We start from the raw sequence: 26,934 nt of genomic DNA on the forward strand, positions 1-26,934 counted from the left end.
TGATTGTAAAGACGTTAATACAAACTGAAAAATCGTTATATCTCGGTCATTAATTAACATTACATTATATCGTGTTTATAAAAATACGCATAATAAAAGACTATTTACTATATTAAATAAAAAAATCTATGTTTTACAAAAAATATAATGTTTTTTATATACTTTGATGAATTCCACAAGACATTATTATATAATTATTTTGTTTTGCTACTAATATCACTATTGATTGTACACAGCTACATTTTTTCTGTTATTGCATTTGTATCTTAGTGTATTTAACTGAATACGAATACCAGTTGGTTTCGGCCTTTGTGGCAGTAAACTGATAACGGAAGGAGTTCCGTGGTAGCACCGGACATTGCGTTACGAAAGCTATTCCATCCATGAGCGTTACACTTCTTTGATGTATTTCGTGCCAACGGATGATTGTTGACAATGTAACCATTAAATTGTGTTTGAAAACGACTATAGTTTACCCATTTGACAATCTTATAAATTTTATCATTAACTAATTTGAAATAATAATACATTTTCTATAACACTTCTTTATTATCATTGGTGGTCTAATATCAGATTCATAACACGACTAAATACGATGAACAAAGTTTTGTCAATATTATATAATACCCTGTGTTCAATCGATTTGCATAGCTAATGCAGGTGCATTAATACACGAGTTAACTAGTGTTAATAATGTTCGTAAACTGAATATTAACCCATAAATAATATTAATATACAAATGTGCAATTATTCGAAGATCAGTCAAACCTGAAAGATGTGCGGAAACAGAATTATTCATAAACAGAAACATTAACTAATCTACGCTTATTTAAACGTTTATTACTGTAATTAATTAACTTTTAACAATTAAACTTAATGGATCAGAGTATCAATTTGAAAATACTCTATAGAAAATACGCTCCGCATAGTGCGGATTCGCGTCTTGAATATGTCATAAAAGAGAACTACGTTTTTTATTCATCAAAATAAAAATAAATTCTAAAAAATAATAAAGAATTAAATTACGTTACAATATACCAAGTATAAACTAATAATAAACTTATACGTTTACTTAATTTTTGATGTAAATAGAAAAAATGTATTAATACTTCTTCATCGATAAATTAAACGTATTAGGGTAATTGGTAATAGCGATTATTAAAACTGTCAATTGTCTAATTATTTTGAAAGGTTTTGAAAAATAAATATAATTAAAATATCGAAATTGTGCTCGAATTTATACGATTATCATCATGGATGTAGGTTATCCCCCCATTGTAATTGTTTGGAATCGTATAAATAATAAAGTGAGAAAAATGTACTGCGACGACGACTGCCAACTCAATTGGTCTGCGACGTCTCTCCTGTATGCCATACGTATTCCATTGATTAGTTCCATGCACGCAACATTTGAATTATGTAATGTCATCGTAATTAGTAAAAAAAGAGATGAAGAGAAGAACGTAGAAAGTATATAGGTGAAAGAGAGAGAGAGAGAGAGAGAAATTGTAGCAAGTTGCGCGTTTCATTCTCAGTTAGTTAGTCGCAAATTCTCGTCCGAAGCAGCTGCTGCAGCTCAGTTTTAGTTTACTTTCAGTTAATCCTAGTTTATTTATGCATTGATTGTAAGTTATTTAGAAAAGCAAAATAGTTCATTCATAGAATTTAACAAACTTAAACTTTGTTTTCAAACAAATACATATTTCTATCGTTATAAGAAATATGCTACAACTTAGATTTATGCAATAATATAGAAGGAAACTTTTGTTTTAAGTTTAGAAACTGTACTTTAACTATAATATTTTGAAATATACCAATAACTCGCATATCGCGATTCAATACTGTTTAAAAGCGTACTAATCGAGTAACTAAAAACATACAACAAATAAACCGTACAATAAGAGACTTGAATATAAAAAGGAAATAAAACGATTATTTATTTATAGAAATAAATATTCACAAATTTTGTAGAATTTATATTCATTTTGTTATAATTAAAAACTTTTTTTTAATTCACAGTTAAGAAATTTTAACAATTTTGATAGATTTTCAAAAAATCTGCATATGATATTGATATGGGACGTACATATGGGACACCATAGATTTTAGTAATAAAATAGAAGAGAGCTTAGATGATATAATCATATAAAAAACACTATTTTGATTTATTTTTTTAAAGTTTTATACAAAATACGTTGAAACTGTAACGGATTTGTTATGAAACAGACAAATAATTTTTATTTAACTTAAATCATACAAAAATATACACATTTATATAAAAAAGGAGACAAATTTGATTATAAAGAGAGATTCATTTTATAAAAAAAATCAAATTTTGTCTGTACTATTTTTAGCTGAAATGATGAGAGAGAGATACAAAAAACAAATATGGATATGAAAAGTTTAAATACTGTACATGCAAATAGAGTACGTATCTGTGTGTATGCTTTTAGGCTAATTCCATGGCCTGACTACGAATATTCGCATTGTGGAAACCCAGTTATGTTTCATTTCCCGACATTAATCTAGTTTGTACCGAGTTTACCGTACCAACGGTTTTATCGTCCGCTTCTGACTCTCTTCTGTACAGATCTGCAGTGTATTAATAAATAAACACAATTTATTTATCCAAAACTTTACAATTTTCAATGCAAATTTTAACATTATTTGTTTGATAGAAGTTCAATATTTTTGTGCGAGCATTAAATAAACACATTACTATTATTTTGTCAACAATTCAATTTTCATAAATGAATAAAATGTATACAGAATATATTGCATAGTCCGGATTAGATCAGTTCGGTTTCACTATATGAAAATTTAAAAAACAAACTACATTTTCGTTTTTATAGATTCTAAATCTGTTTCTCCCGTTCAACAGTTAAGTATCTTTTTTGTGCTGTTTTAAAGTCCTCGATTATTCCGGTTTCAAACTGCATTACTCGAATTATGCGAGGTAATGATTCAATTCAATAATTAACACATTATTAAATAGTAAATATAAAATATGAGAATTTAACTTGAATATCGATTTTAAAGCTAAACAACTTGAAATCTAACAGATTTTCTTGACTCTACTACCTTATAAAACTTATAGTGAGCTTTGATATACAAAAATGTTTATAGAAATGTTTTTGAAAGTTGAACAAAATTAATTCTACTAGATTTTAATGACTTTCTTAAATATATTTACTTGTTTAAATTATTTGCAAATTATTTTCAATTTGTTTTAAACCTTGTATAGAAGTGTCGAATATCTTTATTTAAAATACTTTATACTAAATTATTTATTGAAATATTAAGCAAAATTAAATATACTCATTGTTAAAGCTTATATTGAAGAGTTGATGCTCAAACTTTATACTAAAATATTTACTGAAGTCGTTTTTAAAGTTGTACAAAATTAAGTCTACCTTATTTTACAGAGTACTTACTTGTTAAATCAATTGTTCCAATTTTGTCTTCTTTAAATGTTGTATACAAGAGACTTTTAAAAAATTGAAGAAGAATAAAAATTAGTAGATTTTGTAAACTTTACTAAATATATAATTACCTTTGTTTCCAATTAATATAATTAGTTTTCAAGGCTTTTCTAGAAGAGACGATAAAAATCAATACTTTATTGCTTTTGAAAATTAAATCTACTAGATTTTATTGACTTTACTAAATAAACTTTTCATTTAAATTAATTGTATTTCTTTTCTAGATTTGTAAAGAAGAAGCGAAGTTTAAACTTTAAACTAAAATAAAAATATTTGTGAAATGATAGACTTTACTAAATATACTTAATAAGTTCAGACTTTATACTAATATATTTATAATATTTTACTGTATTTTTATTTATAAGAAATATTTATGTGCTGCAATTTGCTAATAACATTTTACGTTATTCCTTGCTAATCTTGATTTATTCAACTAAATTGATCTACCTTCTAAATCTATTATAAATTTTTACCTCTTCCTATAATTTTCTTGTCAATAACTAAAAGGGAAGCGAAAATACAAGGCTAAAACTTGATAATAAAATATTTACACCACATTCATTTTCATCATTTTCATCATTTATGAATTTAAATCATTCAGTAATTAAATAAAATAATCTATATAATCCAATTACCATTTTTTTTATTAATTAATTAAAAGTATTTGTAAAAATCTTTTGGCATTGGGTCAATCCAGATATGCGCGCTTTTCCGACGATTCAATGCATCCGAATAATGTCGGATAATCGAAGCCATTTATGGACATCGATAGTTTCGTGACCTGGATACATCACAACGTGTACAGGCGACTTCAGTTGATATTGATAATAGATGAGTGTATGATTGCAGGGTTGGGTTTCGCTTGGAATAAAGGAGAAAACCCACATGCATTTGAACTAGTGCATAAACCGCCATCAGACAATTCACATACGCGAAGAAAAATAGTTTCCTTTTTTTTGGTGTTTCTTATCCCTCTGATAAAACCAGAATAAATCCAAGTGATTGAATCGAAAAGCGAAGAATCAAGTGCTTAGCTTCAAGTGCTGTATAAATACACGGTAAAGCTTTTACAATAATCTTTTAGTTTCAAAGGCACGGTGCTTTACGACGTCAATAATCTTAGTTTCTGCATCAAATTATACACAAATACCTCGCATAGTCCATCTTCTAATAGTCTTCGATCAGTCCGGATGTATCGCATAGTCCAGCTTCGATCAGTGCGGATTCACTATAGTCCTGTTTAAAGATTTCAATACAAAAACAATTTTAATAGAACAAAGTAAAAATAAATTCTAAAAAGCTTAGTATACAAAATTATCAGTGTTTCCCAACCTTTTTTGTGTCATGCTCCACCAAATCCTATCTAAAATTATTGTGTCCCCTATCTAACATATACATAATACGCCATACGATTAAACTCTAGATGTGTCCATTTTCTAATTGCCCTCCTTAATAATAAAATTGTCCCCTGTGGACCGTGGGCCCCACGTTATGAAACACTCCTCTATACAGCCCAGTCTCTTTCTGTGCGGTTTATTTGTGTATATATTTTGCTTTCGATTAGTCCGTTTTCAAACAGTCCATGAACCGATTATCCGCACTATACGAGGTATTTGTGTATTTACAACTTGTGTTATGTTGTACAATATTTTATTTATGTTCATAACTTTCAGTTTATGTTTGTATCATTTAATAGAATGATAGTCAACCCTTCTGCACTTCACGAGATTGTTTCGTTTCTGTTTTTTTTTTCGGTGCAGTTTATGGGTGATTACGTAAATTCCGGAGCAGAAAAGGAAATTACGCGGGCAATAAATGTTCCATCTTTATTAAAGTTGGACGCTTGAAGAAGTAATTATATTCAGACAGTAAAGAAATTTATGCTCGACCGTAAAAACGTACAGGCCTTTAAAAAGCAAGCTTAACGTGCTACTTTTGTAAAAAAAAGCATTTAATACTCATAAAATCTGTGAAGATTTTCTCAATTTAAAGATACAAGAATGAATTGAATCACTCATCAGTTCGTTTATAAAAAAAATTATTTAACGCGAGTAAAACGTGGAAGAATTTCAATTTAGAGAAAAAGGAATCAGGACTCTTCGTTTTTAAAGAAAAGTCACGCCTGTAGAATCTGATTTATTTTTAATTTAAATAAACAAATATAAATCTTTTCTTGCTTAACCTTTTGTATATTAAAATGCGTTTTAAGTCAATAAAATTTAGAAAATTATCATAATTTTAAGAAACAAGCATTAATTGATTATTTTCTTGTCAGAACTGTTTGTTTATAATAAAAATAAAAGTATTTAAGGTCCGTAGAATCTGAAAGAATTACTGAATTTAAGAAATGCATTTAAGATCAGTAAAATCTTGAATATTCTATTAATTTAAAGAAACAAGAATTAATTGAATCTCTTCTTGTCTTACTGTTCATTTACAGAAAGATTTTCTGAATTTAAAGAATTAAGTATAAATTGAATCTTTATTAATATAAAAAATGCATTTAACATTAGTAAAATCTGGAAGGTTCTCTTAGTTTAAAGAAACAAGTATTAATTGAATCTCTTCTTGTCTGACGTTTGTTTATAGAAAAAATTAGCAGTAAAATATGAAAGATATTTTGAATTTAAAGAAACATAAAAAAAAGTATTTGGAAGATGCTCTAAAAATAAAGAATCGAAAATTGTGGACTTTCATATATATAAAAAAATACACTTAAAAAACATAATCAAATGAATTGAATCTCTTGAATGTCTGATAACAAAAACTGTTAAATGACCATAAAACCTGGAATTTATTTTCAATGAAAGAAATGGGAATAAATTGAATGAATTAAATCTCTCCGTTTCGTACATAAAAGAACATTTAAAGTATATAAAACCTGGAAGATTCTCCCAATTAATGAATAAAAGCTCAATTGAATAATTTTTTTCTATAAAAAAAAACATGCAATGAACGCAAAATCTCTAAAAAGATTTCAATTAAAGAAACAATAATTTCAATGGTTGTGTGAATCATCGCTTAGATTAAATAATAATTAGCGGATAATTAATTAGGCACTAATTCGATCATGGCGTGCATTAAACCGGTTAGTGAAGATTTGTATTTGCTTCGGTAAATGAAATCTAATCGCATTAGCGTGATCGCGTCCATTGCGCTTCGAGGAAGCTACTTTGATCGCGATGTTAAAGGATTTATGCTTCCGTTTTATAAGATGTACATTTAAAATTGTATCTATGGATCTACTGGTCGTAAGTTGAATTTCATACAAAAAAAGATATAACAGACTTGTGTACTTTATTAAAAAAAATAATAATTTTTTTAAATAAAGCAATAATTTGTGGAAGTTGAGAGAGATTATGAATTGAGGTCGTAGGACAAAACGTTAGAGTTGATTGTGTTTCTGTTACAAAAATCCATCTTATGTTGGATTCACGTTAGGTCCAGTTTTTATCTGTTTCCTTAGAAGTATTTCACGATTTTAATATTTTCAACTTGCTGTTCACATTACAAAAGATAAAGTCGAGTTTCTTTTGAATTAGGACTTAAATATTATTAAAACGGCAAATTGAAAACGTTACAAAAATCTGGCATTGCTCTTAGAATAGTTTTTTCAATGTTTTTATATAGTTGTTATTAAAATTGTGTTGATTAGAACCGAAGTATTTCGAATTTAATTGTAAAAGAAAAGTATAATTTATTTTCATATAGTTTCTAGAAATATTTGTATAAGTTAAGTAAATCCAAGTAAACAACATTCCAAAAAATATTTTTTTACTAATATTTGTATTAGGGCTGAAGATTTTCTAACATATATCTAATTTGCAAAGAATGGACATATTTTATACCCAATTTTTTCATATAGTTCTTCATATAAATATTTGTAAAGTAAATCCAAAACCTCATTCCAAAAAATGGATATAGTTTGAGACTAGTTTTTTTTTAATGTTTTCACATAATAACTCTTAAAAATATGTAAATGCAAAGTATGGACATAGTATTTTTAAAGAAATATTTAGATTAGGAAACTCTGCAAAGGATGGATATACTTTCGGTCTAAATGTGTCAATGTGTTCTTCTGTGTTCTTCATGTAGTTGTTGTAAGAAATATCTGTATCAGGAAATATTGAATTCCAAAATAACTATAAAAACCTAACTAAAGATGGATATGCTTTAGGTCTGAATTGTTTGTGGGTGTAGGTGTTATTCCTATGAGTATTTGGATCAGGATTGAAGTATGGTTATACTTTGGATCCAGTTTTTAATTTCGATGTTTTAATGTAGTTGTTCCTAGGTGCATTTGGATTTTGTTTGAAGTATTTCCAACTTGTTGAAAAGGTGGATTTACTTTCTGTCCATATATTTGTATTTGTAGGATAACTGTTTTACACTTAGATTTTGGTGGTAGTAGCTAGAATGCACAAGGTGTAGCTAGAATAAACTAGATTGTTAGTTACAGAGTGGTGGCGGTGGTGGCTGGCAACTCGGATGCAGTGACACTCAGCGGCCTCAAGGCTGACACCCAATACCAATTAACGGTGGCCGCTGTCTGGGGCGGCAGGAAATATAGAAGTAGACCGATTGTCTTCCGAACCCTGGGTAAGATTTACTACTTTTAATATATTTTATACATACACCTTTCTTTCTAATTCTTCTTCTTAACCGCCTTCAACATTAACTTTTACATTGATCATCTAACTTTAGCATCCATAAAAAGTACAGAAAAACAAATTTTACTGTAAAAAATTGTATTAAATATTCACGCAATAATTTCTGAAATATTTAAAACCTACATAAAATTGCATCGTATCATCATTCTCATTTTTATACTGATAAATCCAAAATTAAATAACGTTTGATTTGATCTTAATACTCTCGAGATAAGAAAACTGAGCTAAAAGTCCAGTTATAAAGAACTATGCAGACCAATTATCCGGATTGGATTAAGCGTATTCGGGATGAACTTGTCCGGACACGCTCCGCCAATTACAAACTTTCCTTTTTCTTACACTTCCTCAGCGAGGATCTGGGTTAAATTCATATAGAAGAAGTTTGCGGGGAATAATTAGTTTAACCTTAATCACATTTCCCAGATATATATTCTTCGGATAAAGTATAAACTTGGATAATTCACAAATTAACTGCATAGAAAATAAATCAGTTTAGCTTAAAGACATTACTTTATCTAAACTTATTTAATATGTATTAAATAATTGTATAGAAAACAAAGTAAGAAAGAGTTAATCTACACTAAAATACTTAAGCTATCCCAATATTACTTACTTTAAACAAAATGAACAACGATTATTATGGACTAAATCAGTATTCAACCTAAATATATTTACTAATTCTAATCACAGTCAGTTCTGTAAAGAAATTGGTTTTCCTATTGTTTTTTTTTAATCAAGCTAAAAATTGCTGACGATAAATTCTATGAAAACTTTTCAAGAACTTAAATAAATATTAATCAGTCTCTCAACCAAAATAATTAACTATTTAAAAAAGTGTAGAAAAAAGTATTCGAGGGTGGAAAATGTAATATCTCGACCTAACTTTTTAATTGGAGATAAAACTCCAGTGTTTTTATTTGTAAATTTTAAATATCAGATTGAGTCTATTTAATCTGGACGTTAATTAGAAAAGATAAAGTAATAAAAGTTTGATCAAAATCCAACAAATAATTCAGATTTTCTCACAGTGAAAAAGATGTCTACAATTGTATTTATTTTTGTATTATTTTTAATAGATTCTAAATAAATGTATTTGGCAAGTAATTACTTGTCAAGTAGAGAGTATTGTGTTGTCATTTCCATGTAAATTAGTTATATTTAATCTCTAATTTACACTCAAGCATAGAATATTCCACAGATTCCAAATACATTTACTTCACAAAGTAATACTTGTCAAGTATAGCGAAAATATAAATTCATTTTATTTGATATCTAATTCCGATTCAAACCAAAGATTCAAAATATATTTACTTAATAAACTATTACTTTTCAAATATAACGTAGTATTGGAACATCTCAATGTAAATGCATCATATTTTATCTCAAACTCGAACTCAAATATTCTACTTTTCAACAATTGAACATACATTTACTTGACTAAATATTACTTCTCTAGTGTAAAGTTGTGTGTTGCTATCTCCATGTAAATTCATTATATTTGTTCTCTAACTTCTCTAATTTCCAAATATTCCAAATATATTTACTTAACAAATTATTACTTGTCAAGTATAACGTACTTTGTGAACATTCGTTATGTAATTTCATTATATTTTATCTCAAATTTCCACTCAAATATTCGACTTTTCAAAGATTCAACTTACATTTACTTGACAGTAAAACTTGTGTTGTGTAAAGTAATGTGTTGCTATCTCTATATAAAATCATTATATTTGTTCTGTAAATCTACTTCAAACAAAATCAAAGATTCTAAATATATTTTCGTGACAAATAATTACTTGTCAAGTGAAACGTAGTGTTTTTCTTACTCAATATAAATTCATTAAATGTCTTCTCTAATTCCAGTATAGCGTTGTTTGTGAATATCTCCATATAAATTCATCATATGATAACTCAAATTCAAACTCAAATATTCGACTTTTCAAAGATTTAACATACATTTGACAAAGTTAAACTTGTCAAGTGTAACGTAATGAGTTGCTATATATACAACAAAATCATTATATTTGTTCTATAAATCTACTTCAAACATACTACTTATTAAAAATTCCAAATATACTTACTTGTCAAGTATAACGTAGTTTGAGAACATCTTCATATAAATTCATCATATTTAATCTCAAATTAAAACTGAAATATTGTACTTTTCAAAGATTCAACATAAATTTACTTGACTAAATATTACTTGTTAAGTGTAATGTAGTGTGTTACTATTTTTATATAAATTCATTATATTTATTCTCTAATTTCAATTCAAACATACTAAATGTCATAGATTCCAAATACATTTACTTGACAAATAAATACTTGTCAAGTGAAAAGTAGTGTGTTTCGATTCGAATGAAAACAAACTACTTTTCAAAAATTCCAAACACATTTACTTGACAAGCAATTACTTGTAAAAAGTAGCGTAGTTACTCTCATCACAATTATGCAATACTATAATTAAGCTTTCAATCTTATTTATTTATTTACGTTGCGATAATTGGCGTGGATGTGGATTTAATCTATTTGGAGAACTTTCCTTACAGCGGATGCATAGAAAATTAATATTCTGCAGCTCCGGCAAGACGTCAACTTCGCGAACTCCAATAGAAATCTCACGTGAACTTGAGTAAATTCGCACGAACAATACTTCAAGTATTATAGGACCCAACCAAACAGAAACACAGTTAACATCCAATTCGTGCGAAACTTTGATAACCGAACGAATATAGCAGAACTTTCGTCCGACTTACTTACAAATTTCACGATGAAAATTAATTAATAATTTGTATAAAGTATGAAATTATTTTAATATATTTAAATTATACAAACTTAATAATTATTGTAACGTTATTAATTGGAATAAACAAAATTATAAAAACAATTGTTGACAAAAAAAAAGTAAGGCTTTAAAAACCAAACTAAAATAAATTATGATGAAAAAATTGTTGAAAAATTTGGAAATATTATAAATAAATTATATAAAACATTAAAAATCAAACGTTATTAAAACAATAATACTGAGTGAAAAGTGTTTTCAGGTAAAAAAAAATCCGTATGTAAAACATTATGAATATATCAAAAGTTTATCGTTTTATTTGAGTACTCACGACGGAAAAATTTATGGTCATTATTACATACATATTCTTACAATATTTATGGCCATATTTGCTCGAGAAGACTCGGCTTCAAGTTACTTCGTAAACTTTTAAATTGAATCACTATTCTTTTCCAGGAAAACTCAACACGTCCTCGCCGTTATTACTGAATACTTGACAGTTTCATCAACAAAAAAGATCAAATCAATATTTTTTTATATTTAATGTAAATCCATAATATAGAAACTCGTTTTATGAATATAATTTTTAATGCTGTTTGTAAACCGAATTTATTGAAAAATCGAAATTATCCCGGAATTGGAAATATCAAAGTTTTTATATAAGATTTATATTCGAAAACTGAGGTATTCGAGAATCGAGGTTCCATTGTATAATAATACAAAGAGATATCAGTAAAATATTAGTATTTGTTATAAGTAATAATTTTATGTTTGGGATCTGACACGGGATTTGAAAACTATCATTATACCAAACACAAAGGGATCCTTTAATCAATAATATTATATAACTACTAATAACACCCTTTTTTATAATTTGAATCGTTTCTGTAATTCCATTCATTTTCCACGAAACAGTTGTTGTTTATTTTTTTATTGATACTGTCTTGTGCGTTCCAGAACGATATAAAATAATACATTCTGGAAATAACATAACGATAATGGAGAAATTACCGGAGGCAAATACGTGGAAGACAAGCGAAAACAAAAAAATAAATAAATAAAAGAAGAGAAGAAAGAAAAAAGTAAATAAACAGTAGGAGTAATGAAAGGAGCCCACCCGTCGGCGGCCGGTTTCGTTGTAAACCAATTTCCCAATGAAGCAGTAAACTTTTTCACCGCAGATCGATCACGACTCCATTCAAACAATTACGTTGATCAATACTGGCCTACGTGTTACATAACGTAATGCATACTATATTCGAAATGTACAGACTGTACACGTGATTAAACTACCACCACCTGCTCGAATATGAATCATTAAAAAAAAAGAACTGAGCAACAGCAGGAATTGAGCTCAGACAGTCCAAAAACGCACATTGTTAGAATGTTAAATGTTTTAGCTAATTGAATGAAATGAGTTTTCAGAAAGGCTATAAAATAACAGTTAATAAGATTCAGTTCTGATGGCAGCACGAAATGAAAACTCTATTTGATTTATTTTAAAGATTTGTTGCTTGTGGAAATTGTTATAAATCGTATTTGAAGAACGTTTAAGATTTGGTAACAAGTATAAAATGAAAATGTTATTACTTTTTTTTTGTAATTTATACATACTAAATGTGTTTTACATTAATGATGATACAAAGGAGTAATGCGCTGTACTTTTAATAATTTTCTTAGTGCAAGGAGTCGTTTGGCTTTGTGCATATTGATTATGTGATTAGAATGGATTTCCGTTTGTGTGAAAGGAATTGCGGTGTTTCCTCCATTAGAACGTTGAAGCGAACTTTGGGTTTAGTGTTTGAGAAAGAACTTAGTATTGACTATTCATTTGGCTTTGCAGAACCTCCAAGGACGTCTCCGCAGCAGGATGTGATGGGGGTGTCGGCAACGTCTGAGTCGCCACCCAGAGAGTTCTCGGACCCCCCAGATGTGGAATATCCTCAGACCAGTTCCACGGTTCGTATCAAATAACAGTTTATTCATCCATCCATTCTCCGCCCCCCCTTGATGCCTTGTTATAACCGACTCACATTCCTCACGACCAAAATAACCATGTCATTGGAAGTTTGGTTTCTGTAACAATACGTGTATCAATGTTGCTTGAAATCAAAGATGAAACTTTAAAATCATCAACATCTTTCGTTGTCTAGTGCAAAGTTTTCCAAACTATGTTAATAGTGAAAACTTGGAATGAAACAACTACTAAATAAATAATGGTGTTGCGTAAAAATTTCAGAATTTACTAAGTGTTTCCGTGCAAGAAAAGTTTGAGAAACCCAGGTCTAGTGTGTATCGTTTAGCTTTGATTGATTGCAACGTTTATTTAACATTCTCAACTCCTCTAGAGGTACGTTAAGAAAAAAAATAAACAATCTGTTTTCCAATTCCCATGACAACACGTATAAATATGTGTATATTGCATAAACACTAGGATCAAGTCATTAACAACACAATCATCATCCTTGTTCTACCGTTTATTTATATCGTTTGCTATATTTGTTTAGACCAATTACCCCATCTTCTCTCCTGAAATATAGGGAATATCGATGAAACTGTCATTAGAAGAGTTTGTTTTTGGTTTCTATGGCAACACATGTAAATATTTGAATACTGATTGGAATCAATGCACATGCTTTAAAGTCATTATCAACAATTTCTTCATACTTGTTGTCTAGATGCTAAAATGTATTTTTTATCGATTGCATCTATTGAAACCACATATTCTTTCCACGAAAGGTAACGTTGATGAGACTGTTATTGGAAAAGTTTGTTTTTGATTTATATAGCAAGACATGTAAATATTTATTGGAATCCAGGAACAAGCTTTAAAATAATTATCAATATCTTCATAACACTGTCTAGTTGCTATCATGAGAAGAGCCTGTTTTTGGTTTTCAATTCAACACATATAAATACATCAAGGAAGAAGTTTTCAAGTTATCTTTATAATCATTATCAACCTGTTACTTTTGATCGATTGCAATTTTGTAGACCCAGTACCGATCAATCAGGTAAGGAACATTGAAGAGACTCAGGTTCCAATTAACCAACCACCTGTCATTACAAGAACTAGTTTTTAATTTACAAGATACGACAATACTTATTAGAATCAAGGATCAAGCTTTCAAGATATTAATATCCTTATTCAATAATTTGTTTAACTTGGAATCAAGTCACCATTCATTTTGATCGATTATTATAATTGCTGAACCAATTATGAAACCCCATCTTTTCTTCTGAAAAATAAGGAATATTGATGAAACTATCATTAGAAGAGTTTTGTTTTTGGAATCTATGGCAACATAAGTAAATATTTGAATACTGATTGGAATCAAGGAATCAAGAAGCTTTAAAGTCAACAAATTCAACAACGTTGTTAGAATCAATTATTTTTACATTCTATTACAACTTATATTAGAATCAAGGACAGAAGTTCCAATTGTGTTAACTTTATATGGATTACAATGTTTCTTTAACTAATTTCAACTAACCACCCCAACTACTATCTGGAAAGGTAAGGAACATTGAAAAGTTCATGTAAAAAGCCTGATTTTGGTTTCCATGGAAACAGATATAAAAATATTAATTTTACGTGGAATCAAAGAGGTTGGAGTCATAGTTATCAACTCACTGTCCTTTGATTAATGCAATACTTGTTTAACTAATCCAAATCAACCTCCCCGACTCTTCCCCAGAACGGTAACAGATGTTGAAGAGAATGAGCATCTAATTAGTTTCTATGGTAACACATATAAATATAATGACATGCAGTCATAGTTGTCAACCTTTTATCCTTTGATATCCCTTTGGAAGGTAAGGAACATTCAAGTGCACTTATTGTCTATGTTTGATGTTGTAGGTCCGAGGCGTAGAGATAGGTATAGTCCTTATAGTTTTATTAGTCTGGGTCGCGGCCATCGCCTTGTTCTTCAACCGCTGGGGTAAAATTAGAATGCTGCTTCCTTACCAGCCGGACTACAAGCAGGAACAACTTAAAGTGCCAGGAACAGCTGCGTGTGCTGCCGCCGTTGCCGCAGGAAATACCTGCAACCACCATTCCGGAGAATTATGCACGCAGGTAAGCTAAACAACCGGCACTTCCCGAGCTCGCAAACTATACATTATTACATAATAGATAAACGATAAACCAACCATCTCATCTATCGAAACTCATCCCACGTACACATACGAAACTACTACTCACAACATATTCTTGGGGATTCGAACAGCAAATAATAATATTTATATACATTTACTTAATATGTGTATTTTTATTTTTCTTCTTTCATCCATTTTCATTACAATAACTAATTACATTATTTTCAGCTACTATAGTCTTTCTCATCGAATTCTTATACTTACTTAAAATACGCCTCAACTATTTTTATTACCAAAAAACTATTTCTAAAAATACTTAAATTACACATCAATATAACTGTCAACGTATCCAATGAATTAAACGTTCTTTTATTAATCAACTTTTTTTTAATAACAACCAATATACAAATTAATGCATACACCTCTATATAATTTTCAACACGCGCGACGTAAACCGTTCTCATCAATCAGTGAAAAATTCTCTTTCCACCGGTGAAGCTATTTTTAAATCCTACGTTTTCTCATTTTTTTTCTTTCTTATTTGCTTCCGTTATGTAACATGAACGAATCTGAATTTCAAATGAATTGCAAACATGGGATTTCTCCTTTTCCGTGTAATATCTTCACGTGTTTCTTTTATTCCTTCTTTTTTTTTTGCATTTATTGGTTTAATCCGTACCGAAATACATATTTTATTCACTTAGTTGTCGAACGTAGAAAGAAAGCAATACGAGAACAACAAGAAAAAAATGTGAAATGCGAACACACGTTTATCCTTCGAGTGGCCTGAAACGTGTCTCGAAATTGAAGCCTGTATTATTGATGACTTTACCAGACGTTCAAATATTTCCATATTTCGATGTGTCTACCTATAACGAGGTTTCCTTGTCCCGTTACATTTGCGAAGCTAAATATATGCAAAAAATACACACATAAACTCAATTTCAACTTGAGAAATTTGTTCTCTTTTTCTTTTACACACGATGCTAAAAGCAGATCCAATTTAAAATATGCCCTTCGGCTTCAATAAATATGTTCTAACTGTATCTTTTACGCACAAAAATATTAAGTCTTTATGTTTCTTACACAAAAAAAAACTAAAATTATTAAATATTTTTGAAGAAAACGTCGACAATTTCATTTAGTGAGTAAATTTTCTAGTGCAAAAAAAAATCAATTGTTGAGCTCTTTATTTCCGTTCAAGTGGAAAAAGAACGCGCAAAGCCCATCCGATTTCTACCCTGAGGCGGAAATCACAGACTCGAACTTAATTTAAATCAATCTTTCTCAGTCTTTCCTACTTTTATACTCCTATCAATCTTCTCAGGTCTTTTCCTTTTACTTTTTCTATACTTTGTTTTCTGCACTCGACAAGATCATTTTATGAAAAAAATATAGTTGTCGATGTTTTCGATCAATTTTTAAGCAAATTTTGCCACGTTAATCTTCACTTTTTTTTCTCCTACACTTCGTAAATTTTGCGCAATGTCTGACTGGGTTTAATGTAATTAAACAGTTGCGTGTTTTAATTATATTAAGCAACGTTTATTTGTCCTTTCTTCCACGTATAATATATAATACAGCCTGTGTTATGTGTTTTTGTTGTGCAACTTCATTCGTTTGCTGTCCTTTATGCAAACGTAATCCCGTTTTATTGCACAAAGCGGCATTACTTTTCCTTCTAATCTGCAAATCTCGATTAATATTACTTTTGACCTTGAAATAGTTCAACTAGTATGATTACATCAAAGCGTTAAAGAAATTATCAGGCAATTTTCATATATAAAATAATATTGTAATTATTTCCCATTATTTTCATATCTTAGTTTACTTTTTTATAGCTACAAATATTATTTAGAAAAATATCTTTTCTTTTAACTATTTTACTTAAAAAAATATCAAAATATGTAAAAAAAAATACTTCTCTTTTCATCTAATTAACAATTTATTATTATTAAGTCTTCATTTAATAAATTCAGTTCAATATCTACTTATTATGTCGTATTTCCTATATTTGTTACTAAATAAAAGTATTTTCCCTAATTGTATAACGTTATCAACAGTTGGACTTTAAAAGCGTTTACATCTTGCAGTATAAAAAATTAAATGCAGTTTTTTTTAATTTTCTTTGTTTGAAAACTAATTAATAGCGATGCAATTCTCCGCATAAAAATAAGTGATTCTCTGGAGAAATGGTGTGTGGCATCCTGTATAACGTAAAGTATGCTCACTTTGATCTTTTCGTTCCAATTTGAATGCACATTTCCACGTATGAATGTATATTTTCAATTATTATTTTTCCTTTGCAGAAAATTTTGTGAAATGTGCGCTTTCAACATACATACGTTTTTCCAGTTATGTTATAAAAATTGTTGATTTATACAGATAATTCTCCGTTTGTGATTTAAGTCTGTTCATTACAACTTTGCGTCTTAAAATTTAGGCATCTTCTAAAACAACATCAATTTACAATTAATATATTTTTACGCAAGAAGTCTTGATTAATGATTGACAAAGAAATGTTTGTCATTTCCTGAAAACAAACTTTCTAACCGATTTCAATGGTTCTTCTATTAAATTTAGATCTTTACAGAATAACGCCAATTTATAATGCATTATTTTTTGTATCACATTGATTAATGAGAAAGGAAAAGAAAAAAGTGAATCTGCAATGAGAAGACAACTTATTTAGTTCAGTTGTTTATAATGTAAAACTGTAAAATTGTAATTTATAATAAAAATAACACTTTTATTGTCCAATGCACTTACATGTAATAACAGAAAAACAAGTAAATAAGTACACAATAATGTCACATATTTTACATTGTTATGGAACGTAACTCAAAGATAAATTCGTTTACTTCGTTTTATTGCGACGTCCTAAAACGTAGTGAATCAATACCCAATGTATACATTTTTAACTAGTATTGGACATTTTGCATTGATCGGAACTAGTTTTGAACATAAGTTAACCATTTACGGACGAGTGTCGAATATATGTGCCCTATCTTTTACACAACGTTGAGGCGCCACTTGTGCTACCGAAATTTGCCATAACATAATTATACACAACAGTTTCGCAATATATTGTAATCCAACTTTAACGAGAAGGACGGTTAATGATTTCCCAAAACTAGTTATGAACAACTTAAGACGTTAGTATATTCCGAAACGTGTGCTACCTGTATGAATCAATCGATGTATATATTATCAACTTACCAAAATATGTCATAACATACTTATACATAGCAGTTTCGCAATATATTTTGATCCAAACTTAACGAGTAATTAGAAACATTTTGAAAAATTTCACCAAACGAGTTATGAACAACTTAAAATGTTAATGCATCAAACGTGTACAACGTGTATTAATCAGTACTCGTTTTATATGTAATCGCCCAGTATTGAAAATTTTGAATTGACACGAACTAATTTTTAACTCAAGTTAACCTTCAATATAGTAAAACCTAACCTTAACAAATAATTAAAAGGGTGGTGAAAACTAGTTCTGAATAATTTCAATTTTTACTAAGTTGTATGAATCAACTACCTATAATAACAATTATCTAATAGTATTATGGTAACTTTTAACCTCTATAATACCAAATTATTTCTTAATAATTTATCTTATCACGTCCCAAAACGAGAAGTATCTGTATAAATCAATATTAGTAGTATCTTTTATAACTAATACTGAACACTTTAATATGTTTGGGACAAATTAAAGTGTTCAGCTTTTTTTTCTTAACCTAAGGTAATCTCTAATACAGTATAATCTAGCGTGATATATGCTGAAATATCTCGCTTCGATCAGTCCGGATTCACTATAGTCCGGTTTCAATATTTCCAAAGAAACTATATTTTAATGAAGTTTTTTCATATATTCAAGTCAAGACATTCAGACAGTCCGGAAACCATTACCACCACTAAGCGAAGTGTTGGTTGTAATATCAGGTTAATATAATGTTTATAATGTCCCAACTATTTCTGAGCAAAATATTAATTATAATTTTAAAATGTAGACGTGGAAGTTGTTTTTTAATTATTACACTTAGAACTTATTCCGGTCTTTAGATTGAGCGATGGAAATTGGCAATTTTGTTATTTTTTTTTCTCATTGGAAATAACCACTAATGAGTTCTGGCGAATCCTTATCCGTTCGCGTTGAAACTAAATTACCCAAAAGAAAATTGACTTCGAAATGGAAAACGCGAAGAAAGTCAATGCGAAACTTGGTGGAAAAAAATGAAAGATCGTCGATGATGATCGTTACGTAATGTTTGCTGATGATGTTGTGTGCGCAGTGCGAGAGACGAGATCGTCTGAGCCTTCTTTCTCGTCCAACAAAGAAGCTCTGTAAGTGCGAAACCGTGGAGATGACCTACATGGCAGACGTTGAGCCCGGCTGATACAGGAGATGCCGTATCCTACGGCAGTCTTCCGAACCAGTTAAGAAGGTTCGGACCGGCAACATAAAGGTGACACCATAACTTTAAATTAAAGAGATTTCCCGACCCCCTCAAAAAAAAATCAAATTAGAGTGCAACAATCTCGTTTGTAAAGCAATCTTACACATCGGAACCATTTCAAGAATTATTCACAAAATTCATATACTTTTTTTTATTACAAATTTAATTACCGAAAAAGTAATATGAAACGCAATTAAAAGCGTTTCACTTTCCTTTGATTTCATTTCCCTTTGACGCGTTCCACTACTCTTTTTTATACAATTACTTTTTTCCGACTAGAAACAGAATTACGCTCCATTCTTGTCATCTCGAGTATTTCTCGCACTCGAGGCCCTATCGATTTGCACTGCATCAATTATTTTCAAGCGAAATCTAATTTAATTTAGGTCAACAACTGCGAAATTTCCGTTCACTTATTTTTGAGCACTCGATGCGAAACTAATTGGATCTTCGCAGTCAAATTTATTAGAAACAAAATTAAGTAACACACTTTCAATTAAACTACAGACATTTCATGTATACCAATTCCTACCAATGGTCATAAGATGAAATGAGATTTTAGGATAGTTAACAAAATATTTTCTTTTCTATAGAAACGTGCATTTTATGCGTTTTCAGCGCATTTTTTTTTACAAATTACAGGATTTTACAGTAACGTTGTATACAGGTAATTTATAAAACTCTCATTTGACCGCGCATGGTAGGTTTAGTGTTAAAAAACCAATAATCCTTGAAATGGTTTCGTTTGAGGATTGTCTCGAAATTAATAGACACGTAGATAAAAATATGGTTTGTTTGTTGTTGTTTTGATTAAATATAAGTAGAATTTTACACGTTTGATTAGTGTCCTCCAGTTTTGAATCCAATGTATTATTATTTTTTGTAGTATGCGTTTTATACTTTTGGGAGGAATTCATAAAAAAAAATAAAAATAAAAGAACTTTGACGATCCGCGGTTTATGTCCAACAAATATTTCGGTCGACACTATAAATCTCCTCGACGCAATAAAACGAAATTAAATTCTCGATAAATCTTTGCGCATTAAAATAGTCATGAATTATTTTAAGCTGCTTACGTGGAACGGATGGAGGTGGGAATAAAAAAAAAGTTTGGAGAGAGAAATTAAAAAAAAAAACAGGATAAGAGTTACGACCGGTGGATGCGCCGGGTTACGAGCACAATATTTGTTGGCGTAACTTTCTCGCCGATCGTTTGCTGACGTTTCCTAGTTTTATACTATGTTTGTATATATATTGTATAAAGGATATGAACTGTATATACTCGGTTGTGGTTTTTAGTGCTGGAAAATGAGCAATCTTTTTGTTTGTCCCGTTCGTAGTGACGTAGATCTGTTTTATCTGCCTGTGTCGTCCGGGTGTTGAATAGGTAATGTGTGCCAGATATGTCTAGACAGTTTTGTGTTGCAACAATCTGAACGTGTATAGATTTTTAATTCAATCCGTAATTTTGTTACAGGTCACATTTAAAATGCGCAACCCCCAACGACCCCCGACCTATATATTAATTAATCTAATATTTTGATATACAAAATTAAAACATCCCAGATCGAATTAATATCTGTCATTGGATTAACATTAATTAGATGCATGCAAAATGCATTTTTTTAATAGAATATTAACGTTGGTTTTAACATTTAACTAATAAATTATAAAATTTGCATTTCAATATGAATGTAACATATACTAAATTGAATGCTACAGGTTTGGTGATTTTTTTAATTTATAAAAAAAAATCTTTTATTATATTTTATTTAAAATTGGAGTATTAAAACGGAAAGAAGTTGAGATAGCACCTATCAAAAATGCTAATGAGAATAGTAAAAACGCGTGAAATTCCTAGATTGGAACACTACCTTAATTTAGTTTTCTTCCTTATAATTGAATAGTAAGGTATCCCCATATTCATATTTTACTGAAAAATATAACTAGTTTCCTAGAATGGACCACTCGCTTAATTTCAATTTTTTAAGTGGAATTTAAGTAATTGTTACTTTTTTCAAAAATGTAGTCATTATTATTATCTCTTTCATTGTTTAAAATTTCATGATTTTACATTTTTTTTATATTTTATCTTTAGTATTGGAATACACTATTTATTAGTACAACTAACATATGAGACTGGCGCAATTAAGGCAACTGCGAGTGGTCCAAACAAGGCAACTTTTACAATTAATTGAAAGAAAGTTTAAAATAGCTCTAATTTTCAATTATATTATTAAAACAATTATAAGAAATAGTAGATAAATAAGTAGTAGCTTTATAAGGACATATTTTGCTATTTTCTACTTAAGGACTATCAATTTTATAGTAAACCAATAAAGTTTTTAACTGCTCATTAACTGATATGCTTTCTTATAGAAGTTGCATTTAAATTCAGTGCGACCCAACATTTTTGTTTGTAGTTATTGACAGCTGTCATTTCGCAACCTATTAAATAATCAACATTTTAATTGTACTGCATCCCAATTATTTATAACATATTTTTTGACACTTTGACATTAGGTGACAGCTGTCATTTCAAGAATCATTAAACATTAAACACTAACTAAAAGTTGAGAATCACTAACTTAGATAATCTTTATTAGTTACCAAAGGTTAAATTACGTTAGGTGTCCTACCTAAGATACTCTCTAAATTATTAAGCACTCACCTATACTTTTTACATCTAATTATTATAAACAAAAATCAATTAATTCTGAATGTCAATTAGGTGTAAGTGTCAGCTGTCATTTCGTGATTTATTAAACATTTAACGCGATTTAACATAACATCAGAAACACTGATTAGTTACTATACAGGTCAAAGATCAAATACATTAGTGGTTCAACCTAGGCTTCTCTCCAAAATCTTAAACCTTTCTCATTAGGTTAGTTTTTATACTCAATTATTATTTAAAAAGAAAAACAATTACTTCAGAATGGTACAGCTAATAAAGAAATAATAATGAACAGATAAAATAAACTACTTAATTATGGTGCGTTGAAATGCGTATTATGGGATTACACAATTTGCGAGCATACATCAGCTAAACTAACGCCGCAATTGTGCTCGAATTAGAAATGCGAATGCAATTAAGCCATCAATGCGGCGTAATTTATTTACACTCGGGTCATTATTCAAATGTGTGTATTTGTAACTGTACCTCTATGCATGTACGTGCGTTGGATGGGGCTTCGTATTGAACAATCCAACCGTTTATCTGATATTGGAAATCGGAGGTAGTTAGCTGTTCTATAGGCACAAGAGACCTGGTCTACATACTTCATGACTTGGCCATTAAGGAAACCCGGAAAAACACCTTAGAAATTACCAATACTCAATGTATAAACATACAAAATAAATAATCATACAACAATTTATTTCTGAATATAATACATCAATATAATCGAAATCATCAATTTACAATACAAATAAATTATTGTTATATTATAATTTTTCAAGAAAATGTACGAGTTTTAAATCCAAAAAGAATAAATCCAATTTTGTCAAAATTATAAATTTCCCTTATAAAAAATTTTTTTTGGAGTTAATTATAAAAAAACGGTATGTATTACATGACAACTTTATTAAATACACTTAAAATATTTCTATATACTAAATTAATTTAATAATTATATAAGCACATGATGAAATCAGTATTTTCTTCCAAAAAAATCATCCACAAAAAAAATATTTTCAACACACGTTTATATTTTCTTTTTTCTTATTACTTATTTCATTCTATCTCGAAACCATCAACTGTTTCTGTTCTTTGAACACTATTCTTTCTCTCGTGCTCTAATCATTATTCTTCTTCGAATCCCGTTCGATGCGCTTTCATAGTCTTTAATTAGGAGAGAATGAGATAACTTATAAGATGTTACCAGGAATGTTTCCTTGTTCTCAGATTCCGGACAACTTAGAAACGAAAAATGTCCCCAGTTACGAGGTATGAACTACACATAATAATAATAATTTAATTACGTTTAATATTAACGATTATCACCATAAGTTTTATATATTGCTAACTCATCTAACGCTTCTAAATATATTTTTTTTAATTTTAATTTTTTTCATTTCTAATTTAATTTTTATTCATTTTTTACGAAATTTGGAATTAACATTTTTCATAACTAATTTTTTTTCTTATTATTTTTTATTTATTTCTACATATTATTTTATAATTGATGGCATGGCTTTCGATCGAGTGCAATTAGAAGTTTTTTTTTAATATTTTTTTTTTATTTTCTTACATAATTAATGGGATTATTTTTTTTCTAAAATTTCTCAATAAAATATTATAATAGAAGTTAGCATAATGTAATTATATAAAAGATAGAAGATTAGTGAGTTAAAGAAATTATTAAAATTTTGCAATATCTACATGAAATATTCATGCTTTTTTGAGTTGAATGCCGGAATGTAATTTTGACGAAGGTGGACTTGATATTCATGGCAGGAAGGAATCCCAAGTGGGGGGAATCCCCTTCCTTTTCCTTTTAACCGAAGATACTCTGGCGTTGCATAAATTTTAATAAACGTCGACGTTCATGAAAATTTTTTGATTTGCATGACGAACGATTATTAACGCCGCGAAATATTACAGAGAAAATATTACAAAATATGGGGATTTTCGCCACAAATATTATTTCAGTCACGTAACATTCCTGAAAGAACCTCTTCGTGATGGTATTTAACCATGCAAAAGTGTTCATTATTATTTTAAAGAAATCAAAAGCTCAAGGAAATAGGAGGAAGTAACAGATTTTGGGTTATTTATGAGCGGATGGCGTGGAATAGGGATAAATCCATGAATAAGTGAATTCACGTAAATTCCATGGGTATAAATAATGATACGGACACGCTATGGTCTTTGGAAGAGGAAATATCAAGTTTAGAAGAAAAACAAAACTGAATGGACTTTTCTTCAGTCCTTTTAGCTTTCAAGGCATCGACGCAAAGTTAATTATAGGAGAATTAAAAAGTTTCTCCAAGGACTTTTAACGAAATGCAAATCTTGGCGAAGAACAAACAATGTTCGAGCCCATCTTAATACTCTCACAGTCTTCATGTTTTCCGGGTTTATATTGTATAATAAGATTTCATAGAGCTTTCGCATTTTCGAAATTCAGTACGCTGTAAATACATTAACATCTCGTTTAGTTGACACTAATTGTGAACCTTGTTTGCCTTACGACTTGCTAAGGTAGGCTCCCCGAACAGATCATTTACCGAGGATGAACTCGACACAGTTTCCCTTTCGGAACGAAGCTCGGATTCTTAGCCACGTAAGATTTTCCCACATAGAAGCAGAAGCTCTTAGATTATCTTAGAGCCTTGCATCTCCGATAACATCTAACAAACTTCCATTGCATCATCGTCTCTATAATCTAACATACATTTCAATATTAACAATTAAATGTTTAACAAATCAATACAAAGTAAATTATTTTAACTTGTATTTCCTACTGTTATTACCTCATTAAAGATAACATTGAGGAAGCAAATGGAAATCCATTAAATTGATGATGGTAATAAATGGATCTCATTTTCTGAGAGGTTATTACTTGAGCTTTCTTTAAGAACTTACGAGGAAACCGGAAAAGGTTTTCATTGAGGCCCGTCTCCAATAATGATCATCATCAATAACCGTTCGTTCTCCCCAGCCTATCCAAATTTAGTACAATATTTCTTTAGGAATCAATAGAGGATGAAGGAATTATTATGCTTCTACGCTTTATATTTTTTTGTTTTGTTAGTGTAGCGGTGATAATGCGCTTATGATGCTTCGATTGTCAATTGACAAATGCCCTCCGGCAGCTTTCTCCGACTTTGATTGTAGACATACGACGATTTACTTGGCTTTAATCAATGTTGTAACAAACATGTCTTCATTTGATAAATACAAGACTAATTAGGTAAAGCTTTGTACAAAGTAAATCATATTAGATGTGCGTTTCCAAAGACGTGTTTATTACTTGTTTAATGCTTTCGCAAAATCACGTTTGATTTTGAGTGGAATTTATACTAATCTGCCGTACAAATTGAGCTTTTTTACTTTGTTTGTCCGGAAAATTGATCAAAAACAATTTGTTTCGAAAGAAATTTATACGAAAGAAACAAAATATCGTTCGAACAAATTTCCTTTCGAAGAAAATTCCATTCGAACAAATTTCTTATCGAACAAAATTCCATTCTAACAAATTTCCTTTCGAACAATTTCCCATTTGAACAAACTTTCATTCGAACAAATTTCTCTTGATCGAAATTCCATTCGAAAAAACTTCCTTTTGACGAAAACACCATTCGAACAAATTTCCTTTCGAACAATTTCCCATTTGAAGAAACTTTCATTCGAACAAATTTCTCTTGATCGAAATTCCATTCGAACAAACTTCCTTTCGAAGAAAACACCATTCGAACAAATTTTCTTTCAAACAATTTCCCATTTGAACAAACTTTCATTCGAACAAATTTCTCTCGATCGAAATTCCATTGGAACAAATTTCCTTTCGATCAAATTCCTTTTTCAACAAACTTCCATTCGAACAAATTTCTCTAGATCGAAATTCCATTCGAACAAACTTCCTTTCAAACAAAATTTCATTCAAATAAATTTCTTTCCATGAAAATTCCATTCTAACAAACTTCCTTTTGAAGATAATTCCATTCGAACAAATTTTCTTTCGATCAAAATTCTATCGAATAAATTGTTTTCAATAATTTTCCTGGAACTTTGGCTTTGATTTTTATTATAAAAAATATGTTAAATTGATGGCCATTCATCGATTTACATAGAACTCTATGTAAATTCACTTAATTCAAGAGTTCTTGACATAATCGAATCTTCATCTCTTCATTCTTTACATTCGATGAGGTGCAGTATTTTTTTTTTGTTATTTATTTTTTGATTTGTTGGTAGTATTTACAAATAAGTTTTTTTTTGTTGAAGTGGTGCGTTTTTATTCTTTTATTTATAATTTTGTTGTGTTTGTTTGTTGTTGTATTTTGGGGGTTTATTTGAGTAACGATCATACAGAAAATACTGAACAGATCTTTAGGAATTATATAATTGAATAATAATGTTCGTTGCGATCCATCATCCACAAAAGCATGCCAACGTTTGAAAAAAAAAAAAATAATAATAATAGTTCAACGCGCTGAGGAAGTGTGTGCCGTAAGATAATTGTTATGTGTTACTAGGAGGGATGCTGCATAATCTGGGACGCTTGTTTCCGGTTCCCCAGAAGGACGAGGGAGTCAAGGGAATGCGGGTGCCAATTCGCTCTGCTTCACCGAGCAGATGGCACCTAGCATACTACCATCCCCGAATCTCCCCTACTTCATAGTAAGTGCCGCCGCCTCAGAACACTTGGCAAATCAGTACTTTTGTTTTACATTACCAATATCAAATTATCAATTTATTTATT

General features: G+C 29.6%; 1 protein-coding gene across 5 annotated transcripts in view; it reads left to right on the forward strand.

Annotated features, from left to right (window-relative positions):
* LOC108564579 (fibronectin type III domain-containing protein 4) overlaps nucleotides 1-26,934 on the forward strand; it is a 42,756-nt gene that overhangs the window by 5,817 nt on the left and 10,005 nt on the right. The window contains exons 3-8 of one of the 5 annotated variants that reach the window (XM_017923705.1): nucleotides 7,936-8,081; nucleotides 12,778-12,893; nucleotides 14,797-15,015; nucleotides 23,412-23,453; nucleotides 24,715-24,792; nucleotides 26,708-26,852. In XM_017923705.1, coding sequence (XP_017779194.1) covers nucleotides 7,936-8,081; nucleotides 12,778-12,893; nucleotides 14,797-15,015; nucleotides 23,412-23,453; nucleotides 24,715-24,792; nucleotides 26,708-26,818 — 712 coding nt within the window. In that variant the 3' untranslated portion in view covers nucleotides 26,819-26,852. The remainder of the gene's footprint in view (nucleotides 1-7,935; nucleotides 8,082-12,777; nucleotides 12,894-14,796; nucleotides 15,016-23,411; nucleotides 23,454-24,714; nucleotides 24,793-26,707; nucleotides 26,853-26,934) is intronic. The other 4 variants (XM_017923678.1, XM_017923682.1, XM_017923691.1 and 1 more) reach the window with 4 other exon arrangements.

This window comes from Nicrophorus vespilloides, unplaced genomic scaffold, assembly GCF_001412225.1.
Source record: "Nicrophorus vespilloides isolate i.1.1-1 unplaced genomic scaffold, Nicve_v1.0, whole genome shotgun sequence".
NCBI classification, from domain to species: domain Eukaryota; kingdom Metazoa; phylum Arthropoda; class Insecta; order Coleoptera; family Silphidae; genus Nicrophorus; species Nicrophorus vespilloides.